At 41.7% G+C, this 15,772-nt stretch overlaps 1 protein-coding gene across 11 annotated transcripts in view; it reads right to left on the reverse strand.

The window, feature by feature from the left end:
* SULF2 (sulfatase 2) overlaps nt 1-15,772 on the reverse strand; it is a 260,049-nt gene that overhangs the window by 101,165 nt on the left and 143,112 nt on the right. The window contains exon 1 of one of the 11 annotated variants that reach the window (XM_065566651.1): nt 2,009-2,236. The exons of 8 other annotated variants lie outside the window; for them this stretch is intronic. In XM_065566651.1, coding sequence (XP_065422723.1) covers nt 2,009-2,046 — 38 coding nt within the window. In that variant the 5' untranslated portion in view covers nt 2,047-2,236. Of the gene's footprint in view, nt 1-1,537; nt 2,237-15,772 lie in introns of those variants that run through there. 2 more of the 11 variants (XM_065566660.1, XM_005304621.5) reach the window with 2 other exon arrangements.

The following is a 15,772-nucleotide window of genomic DNA, read 5'->3' on the forward strand; positions in this document are numbered from 1 at the left end:
ACGTTCAGTTACATTTTTTGTAAGAAGTGCTTTACTGTTAAATACAACATTATTACATATTAGTATTCAGTAGAGCTACAATGTAAAGGTTCTTTGATATGAGCTAGTCCTCATATAAGGTTGGAGTTTTATTTTGCTCCCCTGTCCGCTTAAGTCCATTATAATAAACTTTTTTCTACCGCACATTCACTTCTGCCCCAAGAACAAAATTAACAGAGAGGACGAGTATTATTTCTCCCCTAAATACACCCATATTTATTAAGTACAACTTTAGGCTGATTTTTAAGAATAATTTTTTAAAAAAAATCATATTTACTGCAGCTGAGGGGAGATTTGGAAATACCACAAGGGAAGAATGAATGAATATAGAGCCAGTATGCCACAAAAAAAGATAGTCTTAAAAAAAAAAATCATACAGAGACAAATCTATTCAGTGACTAAAGATTTTATATTATAGTATTCAGAAAAATTAGATTTTCAATGCAAGATGGGGTTTTTAAACCCTGAAGCACATGTGAAATTATTAAATGAAAAACGAAGTGCCAAGGCATTAGCTGTTTTACAAACGACTGTTTCTTGCAGGGATACCTCCCAGCATCTGGTACTTCATCCCAAACCAGGGAAGGGTTAAACATGGAATCTTTAGATAAACAGTGCAAACAAACTGCCCTGGCTTCCTGCCACCCCAGCCATCCCCCATGTTGAGGGCACAGACCTGCACGCTGTGCAGCCCCCTTCCAGTGCAAGTCTTAATCACTGAGGACCCTGGGCTTTTATAAAAGCCCAGCCGGGCCACACCAAGGGCAGATTGGATTGTGTCCCATCATTGCCAAGTGCAGCTAACCACACTCCGCCCGCACCCAGCAGCGCTAGCCAGGTGCCCTCTGGCTGTGCAGAAAGCCTGCAGCCCCAGACCCGACCCCACAGGGCACGAGATCCCCAGTCCTTGGACAGCAGCAGTGCCCTGACGAAGGAGGCAGGTCAGTATCTCTTCTTGCCCCCCCGCTAGGCTGGGGCCAAGTGCCCAGGCTACTCCCCACCTACACAGTCTGACACACTTGCCAGCCCCCACCTGTCTTCCAGCCTATCTGCCATCACCCTATCCCTATATCTCATCTTCCCCTTAGGGTTGCCAATTTTGGTTGGATAAATTCCTGGAGGTTTCAACAGGACATAATCTTTAATTAAAGATTAATCTTCATTCCTGGAGACTCCAGGACAATTCTGGAGGGTTGGCAGTACCTCCTATCCCCTCCCTTCCCCCCACAACTGCTTCCATTTCCTTCCCCACCCTAACCCCCCTGCTCCTGTCCCTACCCCTGCTCCCATCTCCTCCATCCCCTAACCCCATCCTGAGCCCCCTGTTCTCATCTCCTCCCCTACCCCCAAACTCCCCATCCTCTAACGCTCAACTCCCCCCCCCCCCCCGCTCCGCTAAACTTTGGGCTCGCCCCCCACCCCGCTCTGCAGTGAGGCTCTGGGCAGCTCCCCACAACCCAGTGACCGGCCAACACCCGCCACCCTCCACCCCACTTACCCGGGCAGTGAAAGCGGCTGAGTGCTGCATGTCCCCTTCCCTTCCAGCACCTCCTTCGCCTCAGGAGCAGCTCAGCCTCCCCGCCGCAGCAGCAGCTGGGCTCGGCCGCCAGGAGCCCCCAGTGCCGGGCATGGCCTCCCCCACTCCTCTCCCTGCCGCCGGCTCCGTCCCTGCGCCGGAGACTAGGCTCCTTCAATCCCCCACCCCGTGCGCCGGTGCTGCCAAGCGACCTCCTGCCTGCTCCGCACACGCGCGGCGCGGAGTCCTTGGCGGCCGCTGGAGCTCAGCTTCGCTCTGCTGCAAGCTGCTGCACAGAGCCGGGTTTAAATATCACACGCAGCAGAGCCAGGTCCCCGGCGCAGCCGCCAGCGCTGTGCTCCTGCCACGGCCCTGGCGGTGCTGAGCAGAGCTGGGGAGAAGGTGATTAACCCCTGGCACGGGGCAGCAGCTGGAGCCCATTTCCAAACCCACCTTTGAGGGGAAGAGGTGGGGGTATGTAAAAAGTTCATTTAGCTCCAGAATCCTCCTCCCAGCACTGACGCAATCCCCAAGCGGCTCAGAGGAGGAGGAAACTTGTTCCCCCCAGCACTTGTTCAAAGTCCAGCGGCTTACAGCTCTGCCATAACTTGGCTTCGTCTCACCCAACAGACACGATTGAGGGCTCGCTCCCTCGGTCTCCGTTTCTCTGCACGGACACCCAGCCACACAGCCGAATTAGAGTTTAAAGAGAATTTTCCATTCGGAAGGAGCGAGGTGGGAGGGGGTTTATGCAGCAAGATGGACAAAGCCTTTAGAACAAGTCGAATATTCAGAGCACTGATGGAGTTTATTGGGTCTGGCACTCAGGGATAATGGCATTGCACAAAAAAGAGAGAGGATGTTTAACACGCTGCCCTACTTTTATCTGCGTTGCGTTTCAAAAATGTACTACAGAGGGTTTGATCCTGCAAACATCCCTACATCTAATTTTACTCACCTGAGCAATTAAGTTCAATGGACTGCTCGTGTCGCTATACCCACAGGAGTATTTCCCGGATCAGAACCCTTAGTCTAACGTATTCCAAAATGACTAGCAATTTGGGATGCCTAAATTGCCATTTGAAAGAGGCCTGATTTTCAAAGAGTAGGTACTCAGTACCTTCTGAAATTCAAGCCTTTCTGGAGTGTCTCATTTTGGGAATGTAAAAATTAAGGTGCCTAGCAATGTTTGTAATTTTTAAAAATCTTGAGTCAGATAGTTGGGGTAGAATAGTGTATGCACCGGGCACTGTGCAAACATTGAAAATAGATCCCTATTCTGATAAGAGTATCAGGACACTACTGTGACAAATATTAAATAGTTTTACTGGATAGGCTGTATAGTGCATGATGAGTTCTTCTTAACTATAATCATTTCCAGACTAGATCTGATGTGTTAATAAATGTTCTTTTAATCTGTTTTCAAAGTGGCCTTCAAGCATCCCCATGCTGCAATGTATACAGTTATGTTTATCTCAAAACAATACAGCATTTGCTATTAAATCTCATCCTGAACTCACTGCAAATTAGACCATAGACCACAAACCCAAACCTATATGTAAATTAACTTTCACTATCTTAAAGTGGCATTCATAGCCAAAAATGCATCAAATATATGCATCTGAAAATAAAATGACATTCTGTGTTCATGTTTAACATGCTATCATACTTTTACCATAAAATGGTGCTACACAAGGAGATTTATACGTGGTTGAAAATGGACAGGATATAATTTTCCTGTTCAAAGAGGACAATTAATGAAAGAACAGAAATAAGTAACAGGTGTTAGAGCAAGACAACCCTATCTTATTCCCATTGAGTCAATGGCAAAACATGCATTCATTTAAATGGAAGCAGGATCAAGCGGAGAAAAAAATAGTGATAGTTCCTACAAACATCTCAAAGAAAATGTCTAGCTAGTACTAACCCATACACTCCATGAAGTCTCCCAAGAACTTCACTAGTGCCAATCTATTCTATATGGAAAGAGCTCAAAATGCTATGGCAATGGGCAGCACTTCAAAACCCTGAGACACAGAAAGAACTAGAGACAGATGATTTTAAAGCCATTTAGGGTTTTAACAAGAGTTTCATGTTCAAACCGTACATAAACAGAATGCATTACTCTCCCCCCACCCACAGACACAAACTAGCTAACCTGGTGACAACCTTAACTCAGACTTTATTTGGTAGGCTTCTTAGGTTCACACCCCTTCCGTTACAGGATGTTGATCTGCTTTAAGCTACACCAGTAAAGCTGAAAATGGACAGGATATAATTTTCCTACATTGGTATAGTTAAAGTGGTACAATCCTCCTCCTGTAGATGTAGTTATACCGCTATAAATGTAGTATAGCTAATGCTCATACAGGAAGGGGACTAAGCTATGCCAGTGCAGGCACCTTTATAACCAGTATAACTGAATCCATACTAGGGGTTGTTCTGGTATAATTATATCAACTAATAACAAAAATAATTCCCCTAACCACCAGTTATGCAGATACTAAACCTTTGTGTAGACCAGGCTCAAGTTAAACCAGCTTTATTATTTTTAATAATACTTTGCCCTATCTTACATAGGAAAGTTGCTCATGAGGGGAATTTTCATTAAAATAAAACGGTGACCAATAAAGAGATTTAAAATAATAAAGATAATAATAAAGTGATGATGTGAATATAATCTGAATTGGTCTAACGTCATCAGAAAATCTGTCACAATGGATCTCCCAATTTAACAAAAGGGTATATTCTCCTCTCAGTGATTTCATGTAATTCCCATTAATGTTATTGGGAGTTATGAAAGTGCATTAAGAGAATAATATATCCTCTGGTTTGTGACAACCCTGTGAAGTGAGTTTGTGTTGGCTCTGTTACAAACCACAGTGGAAAAGCTATGTGCAGACTGAATAGTTTTCCAAAGTTAAACATTTTGGTGATTTCAGTTATTTTTTTCATTGCCAAAAGAGCTTAGATTGTTTTAAGGTTTTAAAGGAATTTAGAACGGTTTATCAGGAGTTTTGAGGAACAAAAAGTCTACATTCTTGGTAAAACAATGGTTTCTATTATCCTACAGGTGCACAGGGGAAGAAATTATACACATCTTTTTTAAGTGGAAGAATTTCTCTCCATTTACCAGTTGGAGAAGATAGTCCATGGTGATTTAGAATGGTCACACTAGATCAGATCCTCGTCCAGCTACTTTGGTATTATATTACCTCCAAAAGTAGCCAATAATTGATGGTTCAAAAAATATAAGAGCAACATCTCCTACTCCTGCTCCTATAATGCACCTAATCTCAAACAAACCATCCCGATGTGTAGAAAAAAATAGTAAATATGGCAGGCGACCAGCTTGGCTTAACAGTGAAATCCTTGCTGATCTTAAACACAAAAAAAGAAGCTTACAAGAAGTGGAAGATTGGACAAATGACCAGGGAGGAGTATAAAAATATTGCTCAGGCATGCAAGAGTGAAATCAGGAAGTCCAAATCACACTTGGAGTTGCAGCTAGCAAGAGATGTTAAGAGTAACAAGAAGGGTTTCTTCAGGTATGTTAGCAACAAGAAGCAAGTCAAGCAAAGTGTGAGCCTCTTACTGAATGAGGGAGGCAACCTAGTGACAGAGGATGTGGAAAAAGCGAATGTACTCAATGCTTTTTTTGACCCTGTCTTCATGAACATGGTCAGCTCCCAGACTACTGCACTGGGCAGCACAGAATGGGAAGGAGGTGACTAGCCCTTTGTGGAGAAAGAAGTGGTTCAGGACTATTTAGAAAAGCTGGAGGAGCACAAGTCCATGGGGCCGGATGCACTGCATCCGAGGGTGCTAAAGGAGTTGGCGGATGTGATTGCAGACCCATTGGCCATTATCTTTGAAAACTCATGGCGATCAGGGGAGGTCCCGGATGACTGGAAAAAGGCTAATGTAGTGCCCATCTTTAGAAAAGGTGGGAAGGATCATCCGGGGAACTACAGGCCAGTCAGCCTCACTTCAGTCCCTGGAAAAATCATGGAGCAGGTCCTCAAGGAATCAATTCTGAAGCACTTAGACGAGAGGAAAGTGATCAGAAACAGTCAGCATGGATTCACCAAGAGCAAGTCATGCCTGACTAACCTAATTGCCTTCTATGACAAGATAACTGGCTCTGTGGATGAGGGGAAAGCAGTGGACGTGTTATTCCTTGACTTTAGCGAAGCTTTTTATACGGTCTCCCACAGTATTCTTGCCGGCAAGTTAAAGAAGTATGGGCTGGGTGAATGGACTATAAGGTGGATAGAAAGGTGGCTAGATTGTTGGGCTCAACGGGTAGTGATCAATGGCTCCATGTCTAGTTGGCAGCTGGTTTCAAGTGGAGTACCCCAAGGGTCGGTCCTGGGGCCGGTTTTGTTCAATATCTTCATTAATGATCTGGAGGATGGTGTGGACTGTACCCTCAACAAGTTTGAAGATGACACTAAACTGGGAGGAGTGGTAGATATGCTGGAGGGTAGGGATCGGATACAGAGGGACCTAGACAAATTCGAGGATTGGGCCAAAAGAAATCTGATGAGGTTCAACAAGGACAAGTGCAGAGTCCTGCACTTAGGATGGAAGAATCCCATGCACTGTTACAAACTAGGGACCAAATGGCTAGGCAGCAGTTCTGCAGAAAAGGACCTAGGGGTTACAGTGGGTGAGAAGCTGGATATGAGTCAACAGTGTGCCCTTGTTGCCAAGAAGACTAACGGCATTTTGAGCTGTATAAGTAGGGGCATTGCCGGCAGATCGAGGGACATGATCATTCCCCTCTATTTGACATTGGTGAGGCCTCATCTGCAGCACTGTGTCCAGTTTTGGGCTCCACACTACAAGAAGGATGTGGAAAAATTGGAAAGAGTCCAGCAGAGGGCAACAAAAATGATTGGGGGCTGGAGCACATGACTTATGAGGAGAGGCTGAGGGAACTGGGATTGTTTCGTCTGCAGAAGAGAAGAATGAGGGGGGATTTGATAGCTGCTTTCAACTACCTGAAAGAGGGTTCCAAAGAGGATGAAGCTCAGCTGTTGTCAATGGTGGCAGACGACAGAACAAGGAGTAATGGTCTCAAGTTGCAGTGGGGGAGGTTTAGGTTGGATATTAGGAAAAACTGTTTCACTAGGAGGGTGGTGAAGCACTGGAATAGGATGATTTAGTTGGGAATTGGTCCTGCTTTGAGCAGGGGGTTGGACTAGATGACCTCCTGAGGTCCCTTCCAACCCTGATATTCTATGATGATTCTATGATTGTGTAACACTGGACAGAATAAAAATATTTGACTAACATCTTGTAGTATGCCATTACACCACTTGCTGTTCCCAAGCGTTGTGTAGCTATGCTGGTCCCGGATATCAGAGAGACAAGGTGTGTATATAATATCTTTTTATTGGACCAACTTCTGTTGGTGAGAGAGACAAGCTTTCGAGCTCTATGTAACCTGAAAGCTTGTCTCTCCAACGAACAGAAGTTGGTCTAATAAAAGATATTACCCCACCTAACTTGTGTCTCTAATTAGACTGCCTATCATCATTTTACTGTAGCTTGACTAGCTGCAAGTTACTAATTACCTAAAAATTATTTAGTCCATTATAAACTATAGCCATAGCATTGGAGGCACAAGAGTAGTGTATAGGCAACAGGAGGTGACGAAAGAAATGAACTGAAATTAGAAATATAGGTAGTGGCAGTGTTATGCAAGGACTTGATGATTAGGATGAGAGACCTGAATGTGAGAAGGAGCCAGGAAAAGAATTCAAAGAGGGGAGTGACATGGCCATTTTCAGCAGCAGTAGTACATTTGAAGTGGAAGGCTGCATGATGAGATGTGAATAAGCCAGAAAGTGGGAGGTTACAACAGTCCACAAGAGATATGCCAGAGGGGCTGTTGTGGAAAAGGAGAAAGGAAAATCTAAAATTTAGATATGTTATCATGAAAGAACAGGTAAGCGTTTTAGCATGATCCTTGATATGAGGAAGAGAGAAAAGTCTCAAATGGGATACACTTGTTTGGGTGATGGGTCAGGTGGTGCGGTTTTCGACAGTGAAGAAGGAGGGGAGAATGGAGAAGGTTAGAATGAGAAGGCTTTCTTGTCTCCATATTTAATAAGATAGAGGGACATCTCTGTGGAGATGCAACATTGGACAAGGGTGGTGCTGGTGGTGAAAAAGCCTCTCCTGTGGGAGAAGAAGGACAATCCAGTGGTTAGTTCACTTTGTGACCTTGGGCAAGTCACTTAGGGCCAGTTTTTCAAAAGATATTTAGACATCTAAAGATGCAGATAAATGTCTGGTGGGGTTTTCAGACGTACCTAGGTGTCTATCTCCTACTGAAATCAATATGAGCTTTTACATATCCTACTAGGTTCCCAACTGCATTTTTAGGAACCCAAACACTTTTAGCAATCTGTCCCTAATTTTCTCTGCGACACCTTATTTCACAAGTGAGGGTAAATACATTCAATATTGAGAGGTGCTCAGATACTAACATAAGAACCTGAGATAGAAATGCCCTCTCTCGGGCATCAGCATAGAGACAACAGTTGGAACCATGCAAGCAGGCCAAGCACCCTGGGAGACAGTGCCAGGCACCCAAGGAGACGGAGAAACATCAGCAGGGAAGTAAGAGGAGAACCAAAAAACTGAAGTCATAAAAACAAAGGATGGGCAGCAAGTGAGGAGGAGGAATCCCTTGTGCAAAGCATTTACTTTTCATTGTTCACAAATTTGTTACTCTTTAAATGCACTGAATGTTGCCTTCTCACATTATGTAAGAAGACAGAATGTAAGGGTTGACATCCACATTTTAAAAACCTCAGTCAATTCCCTTCTAATCTTTCTCTGTCTTGGGCGATCTACCCTCTCTTTGCCCACTCATCATACATAAACCCTATGAACAATTAATTAGCTATTTTGGTCACCCTTCTGTGCACCTGTACAGGCTCCCCTCTGTTTCTTGAACTAAGAAACTAACAATAGGGCCTGATTCTGATCTCACACCTGTTTTTATACCAATGTAGTTTCATTGACTTCAATGAAATTATTCTTGATTTACACTAGAATCAGTGAGATCAGAATCAGGTCCTGTATAGAGTTTCACTTTTTTTTAAATGAATACAATGTATACATGGTCTGCAAGTATAAGCATTGCTTTAATATAAATCAGAAGCTTGGCAAGTCAGAATGCTTTTACAAGGAAAAAAATAAAATGAGCTGAGATTTAATTGCTCAGCTCCTTGATCCCACATATTGCATATGCTTTAGACTGTGGACTTTAGACTGTGATCATCCCACTAAATATAATTTTGTGGTCAATTGCTCCAGTATTATCATTTAGACTGAGGTTGTGCTGTCTGTAAAAATGCAACCATATTAGGGAAAAAAACTGTTTATATGTCTTGAGGTATTATGAAAATGGAAAACCCAAACAGCCAACAAGAAAATTTTTTTTACATTGCTCTACCGATCCAGCACTGACATAATGGATTCCTATTTGCTACATACATACAGATTATATATAGTCTAACATTTTTACTTATTTGCAAATTATATGGTACAGTTTAGATATTGATACCTAAAACATTTCCATTCATATACTTTTAGTTTGCAAGGTAAAAGCCATAATTAAGCAAATATAAATGTTGTTAACCCAGAACAATACATAGGTTACTCCAAGGAATGTTGATGATTAATCATAATCATACAGTGAAGATGTTGGGGAAGCCCATAATCACACCAAAAGCTATAATCACAAAGAACATTGAAAAATGACAATTCATCTAGTTGCTTACCAAATCAGTGATAAATCTTCTCTAGAAATCCAGTAAAAAAATGTAAAACATTATTACTATGATTAAATACAAAAAGTAAGTGTGTGTGTGTATATATATATATATATTATATATATATAAATTGATTATGAAACTGATCAATATGGCTCAGCAGCGCATCTGTACATTTATATAGAGAATGTAGAGTCAATGAGCTGTTGGTGGTCCAATAGCTTCATAAAAGGAAAAAAGGGGGTATTTCATTGGCAAAAACGTGATCTCTATGGGTATGTACTGTTTTGCTTTTCCTTTGCAAATTGTCCTACGAGCTATTTTCAGGCTACCTAACATGTGTGATGATTTGATAAAGAACCAGGCAGATTTTCTTGTAAATGCTGAATCTAACTATTTTTAAACACAATTCAGTGGGGTGCAAATTCTACCTATTATTTTGACATTTTGATGCTGCAAATATGGTACAGTGGACCAAGAGTGTTTAACAGGATGTGTCATTTAACATGGGCAATGTTTAGTTGCAATTTTTTGCTTCGTCACTCGGTGGCATATGACTGCAAGATGTAGGAGAATTTAAGAGAGGGATGTTCTAGTTAGAGTGAGTGCAGTAGAGAGGCCCATAATGGCACCTTTATTTAAATAACATGCATATTACATAAAATTATAATAAATAATTCTTAGTGCCACACTGCTCTGCACTCCTCTGATACCAAGTGTCAAACTGATTTGAATTGATCAGGACACACAGTTGAATGAATGACAGAACCCGGGATGGATTTAAGCAGCAGGCCACAGCTTTATTAATTAACATTGAGGAGAGGCACTATGTGCCCACCGTCCACTCTCACATACTAGACATTTAACTGGGTCCAGTGCAGGGTTACAGAGCTCCCACCATACAACTATTAACTCAGAGTAGAGCCTGTTCAGACTAAACCTACAACTCTGCTCACTTCTGAATCCTCTCACCCTCCTGCCGCGGGAGATAGTGGTGGTGGGGTGATAGAATGAACCAAGGAGAGACTTCAGTCCGCAAAGACTTCAGGTCTCCCCTTCTTATTGACACACTTCTGGAAACTGACCATTTTAGCCTTTATCTGCACTAGACATCAGCCACAAGTTGTGACAAGCTAAGCAGTCTTACCGTTCCTCATATTAAACTTTCAAGTCCTATTCTATTTAACCCAACTATGTCTCCATGATGCTGCAAGGGAACCCATCCGACCACAGCCAGTTTGGCCCAATGGGAAAAATTTCTTCCTGATCCCAAAACAGGTCATCAGTCAGACCTGCAGCATCTTGAAAAACACATCTTCTATACTACAACTAAGAGGATGGAGGCTTGGCAGCTAAATGGGCTAGAGGCCCAAAAGCCTAGGGAAGAATGTAAATAGATGGAGGAAGGGAAAGCAAGAGAGCCAATCAGTCCAACCAATCCCCCTAGATGGGCCAAAGGGGGGGGGGCGCAGAGTGTCCAAGAAGGAGGGGCCCAGCTCCTGTCTTGCCAAGCATGAGTTCTCACATCACCCTCTCTTCTAGGCATTGTCTCATCCCTGCTGTTTTGACCAAAAACCCTTCCCACTGAGGGAGGGAGGGAGGGGGACACAATCATCACACACCAAAACAGTATATAATTGGAGCCTTCTTTCTGTTAAAATGAGGAAAGCTATGTCTTATTTACTCATATATCCTACCCTCAAGTTAACTGTCCCTTCTCCTTTTCCTGCTTCCCAAAACATTAAAGGATACCTCATACCTTCTTTCTACAGCAACATAGATGGATATTCTGGCCTATTTGAAGGTTTACAACTTTCAGTTGGACTTTAAGCACCAAACTAAAAAACTCTAGGGAAGTATGTGCACAAACACTAGTGTGCACAAATCTGGTCAAGCTATTTTCTTGCGCAGTTACCATAAGATTGCGCACACAATCATGGCAATTACACAGCTCTTGGTACATGGTAATGTGTAATTATTCAGCAAAGGTAGCTAAACAATTGCACACCTAACATTTTCAAAAACCTGGCCCACAAACTATATTTGGTATTTTTGGCCTTACAAATGAGTAATCCTTTTGATTCTGCTCTGGGGCATTTTTTTGGAGCACCTATGTATCGTCTTTTAAAAAATCTAAGACATTAGGCTGAGTTCTGCACTCATTTCCAACTTCTCGGAAACCATTAGCTAGTGTAATCACACCTTTACTCCCTTATACTGGGAGGTGATCACTAAGGTTGTTTGCTTTTTTAATAAAAATGACATGCTATGATTACATTATTATTTAATAAAGTATTCATTCCTTTGGTGATCTCTGACATTTTAATTGTAAACCTGATCTCTCCCCGTACCCCTTTTCTGTTATAAAAAAGGGGGGGGGGGAGGAGGGCACAAAAGCAGCTTGAAATGATCATGTGAATGAGGTTTTTTTTTTTAATCCTTCACAAGCAATTTCAGTTTGGTTCTAAAACTGTCTAAAGCACTAAAAATAAGTCTTCAGGCACCTTCTCTGATCAGGGTACAGCATTATCAACTATCCTGTTAGATTTTTTTTTTTTCATATTTGACAGTAGTCAGTCATACAGATTCCTGTACCCTGTCCTGACTAACATCCTGATCCTCCATGTAATTAATTATCTTATTTCCAACCTTTTATTATTTTTATTGCATAATTACCCATTTGGGTGATTTATATCTAACTGGGTTTTCTTAATGTGTGGAACATTATAGACTCCAACTGGGCCCTTTTGTTATTCTACACTGTCACTGAGTTATTTGTAGTTCTAATTTCTCTTTTCATTTGATAAAGTGATACTCAGTTCTAAGTCATTTCTCTAGATTTATGAGCTGTCTCCTTATTTGCCTATTTAAAAAATTTAACTCATCATCATTAGAAGGAACATCAATGACTGCAACTGTATTTGGCAAAAAAAAATGAGATTGATTAGTCCTTTTAAACATGATTTTGCTGATTTCTAAATTTTATTCTATACTACAGCTGCCCTTCCTGGCTTGGAATAGGTCTTATTTCAGATTCCAGTTATTACTTGAGAACCACGAGTCTGATCTTGCACGATTGAAGTCAATGGGAGCAGGATCAGAGCCCACATTTCTATCACTGAAAGTCTTTTGCATCCCTGTGAAATCTGTTCAGTTCTGAGCCAGACTTTTCAAATACACTCAGGTCCCATTTAGACACCAAAATGAAGTGGACAGATGTTCAGAAGTGCTCACCACCCACTGGGAACAGTTTTGAAAATCTTCCCACTTCTGTTTAGGTGCCTAAATAATAGCTGAGTTTTTTTCAAATCTGGCCCTACACATCCTTATATCTTTCACTTCAGCTAGCTTGACTCCTTCTTTCACCTTTGTCACTTTCCAGCTTGATTACAATAATGACCTGTGGAAACTGGCTAATCCTCAAATTGTTGTTGGGGATTAACTATTTTCCTATAATTTAGGGATGAGGGAGATTTTCTCACTGCTAAGAGACATGGCTGGGCCAGACATGCCTCCTCCTTCAGCCTGATCTGTAGGCACAAATCATGGGTGCAAATTGAGAATCCATTTTTGAAGATTTGGCCTGTAGGTTTTCTAAGCAATAACCAAAGCGAACACATTATTGAGCAGCTTACAGTGTAATTATCTAAAGGTTACATAAATTAAGTTTAGAATTGTTATGTTGTTACTGTTGCTATTTGAGTGTTGATTAAAGGTTGTTTTGTAAAGTATTGTGTGTGTGTTTATGGTACAGTATAAAGTACAGTCATGAGCTGGAAAATGGAGGCTCATTTGGTTGATCTCTTTGCACAGAAACAGGTCAAGACAAATTTCAAAAATGACAGTTTTCAGCTGAATAGACAGAGGGTGAGCCTCTTTGGTGAGCCTATGTGGAACATTTTACATAAACAGCTCCTGCTATGTGGCAATGTGTAATTCAACCTGAAATTTCCAGATTTTTGGCTTGCATACCTAGGGTGCACAAAAGAAAGATGATGGGCCAAATTTTGTTTCCACTTACACTAGGGTAAATCCAGAGTAACTCCATTACCCTAGTATGACTTACCAAAAATAAAGCGTTTCAACCAACAGTGAAAGTATGCATTTCACTAAAATACCATAATTCCTGCTTTCTCTCTATAAATGAGAATGTATTCAAGACGGAGTCCAGTTTTATGATTTAAAAACCTATAAAATGCTTAAAGCAATTTTAATTTTTTTTAAAAACAATGTTGGACATAACATTACAGGTCTCATTTCTACATGCTAGACAGAGAAGGAGAGAAAGATATGCAAATAATATCCCAATCTCTAGTTGACTGAGTCAGAAGCACAATGAATTATATCAGGTACTACCGGTCCAGAATGTTTGTTTTTAAATGCTGTATAGGTTAGTAGATGTTTAAATTTTAAAGTAGTATGTAATCTGCTGAAAGGAAGTTACTGATACTTCAAATGCCAACTGAGGAAAGTAAAGAATTACATTTTTGTAGCTATTAATAGTTTGCCACAATACAGTAAAAGCATGCCATAAAATCCATTTTTATTGCATACATATTAAATGCAAGAGTGGATCTATTATCTTCTTTTCAAATTTTATACACCTATACAGTGCACTTGTTTTCAGCATTACAGTGTTTTAAAAACCTCACAAAGAATGACTGACACCCCATTATGTTATCATTTGAAATGGATGTAAAAGCGTTTGGTGTCATTTTACACTTATCTCATGCTCTTCATGGGGTATATTTTCAGACAGCTGAGTATCAGCTTCCCTTCTTACAGGAGCAACTTGTGCCTAATTTTGCAGATGCAAAATGAATCATGGGCACAAGTTTCAGCCCATGTGCCTCTAGGTACTTGCCTTGAGTATGCATCTTTAGTTATGCAGTTAGTGGCATGCGTACCTAGATCTGCACCCACAATTCAACTGTGGATACAAACTGTTCCCCTAAAAGGGGTTTTGAAAATAAAGACCTAGATGTCAGTCAGTACAAGAAACAACATCAAACCAGAGATTAATGACACACATTAATTGTATTTATTGTGGAGAAGATTTTCAAAAAGCACAAAGGGGTGCCTCAACACCCCTAGCTAACTCCCCTTTGTCCCTTTGAAAAATCTCTCCCTTCTTCCCTTTCCTTCCATATATAACAAAAATGGATCTGAAACAAAACCTTGGATCTGAACTCCAGCTAGGTTTGGGGCAGAGTTTGCAGCTCAAAACTTTTTCTAAAACAGGCCAATTCCAAAACACCTTGAACCAAAACAAAGTTTTGATTTGGGATTCAACACCCCAAGATCAGAATTGTTCAGATCTGCAGCTCCTGCTTCTGTAGTCAAAGGAATTGGAAGTTTTGATTCAGTCCCATAGTTCAGACCCAGGGTTTGAGCCCATCTCTTATTTATAGACAAAATTAAAGTATCAGAGTAAAGAGAGAGAGAATGCCTCACAAAAAAGAAATATCAGTCTTTTGGAACAGGCCCTGATCAGATTTGCCAAGTGAACCCAAATGTCTTGAATTCGGGTTCTGAAGACTCAGTTGCTGCTCTGGACTGACATTCAAGAGCATAAGGAGCAGATGGCCAGGCACTTCCCCATGCAGCTGGCCTTCTCTTGCAATCCAAACTCTAACCAGGGTGATCAACTGACATTGCAAGAGGATGACATTTACATCAGGACATTATATTATCAGATTGCAATGCAGTTCAAATTTGGGATCACTGAAATTTGTGGTCAATTTAAACTAGGCTGTCAAGCAATTAAAGTGAATCATGATTAATCACACTGGTAAGCAATAATAATATACCATTTATTGAAATATTTTGGATGTTTTCTACATTTTCAAATATGTTGATTTCAATTACAATACCGAATATAATGTGTAGGCTGCTCACTTTATATTTATTTGATTACAAATATTTGCACTGTAAAAAACAAAAACAGTATTTTTCAATTCCCCCATTACAAGTATTGTAGTGCAATCTCTATCATGAAAGCTGGGGCCTGCGTGCTCGGCGGGAACGGGCGGCGCCTCCCCGGAGCCCTTCTCGCGCCCCCACCACCCCAGCTTACCTTGTGCTGCCAGCCCGCCCCTGCTTCTTTTCAGACTTCCCGCGAATCTCTATTCGCGGGAAGCAGGGGAGGGGGCGGAGCGTTCAGGGGAGGGGAGGAGGGGGAAGTGAGCTGGGGGCGGGGTGGAGAGCTGCAGCGCGGGGCCCTCTTGGCACGGGGCCCAATTCAGCCGAATCGGCTGAATCGGCCTAAAGCCGGCCCTGGTGCAGACTGACATGTTCATTTTCATCGTCTGAGTCAGATGCCACCAGCAGAAGGCTGACTTTCTTTTTTGGCGATTCAGGTTCTGTAGTTTCTGCATCAGAGCGTTGCTCTTTTAAGACTTCTGAAAGCATTCTCCATACCTCC

Source organism: Chrysemys picta, chromosome 13 (genome assembly GCF_011386835.1).
Source record: "Chrysemys picta bellii isolate R12L10 chromosome 13, ASM1138683v2, whole genome shotgun sequence".
Taxonomy (NCBI): Eukaryota; Metazoa; Chordata; order Testudines; family Emydidae; genus Chrysemys; species Chrysemys picta.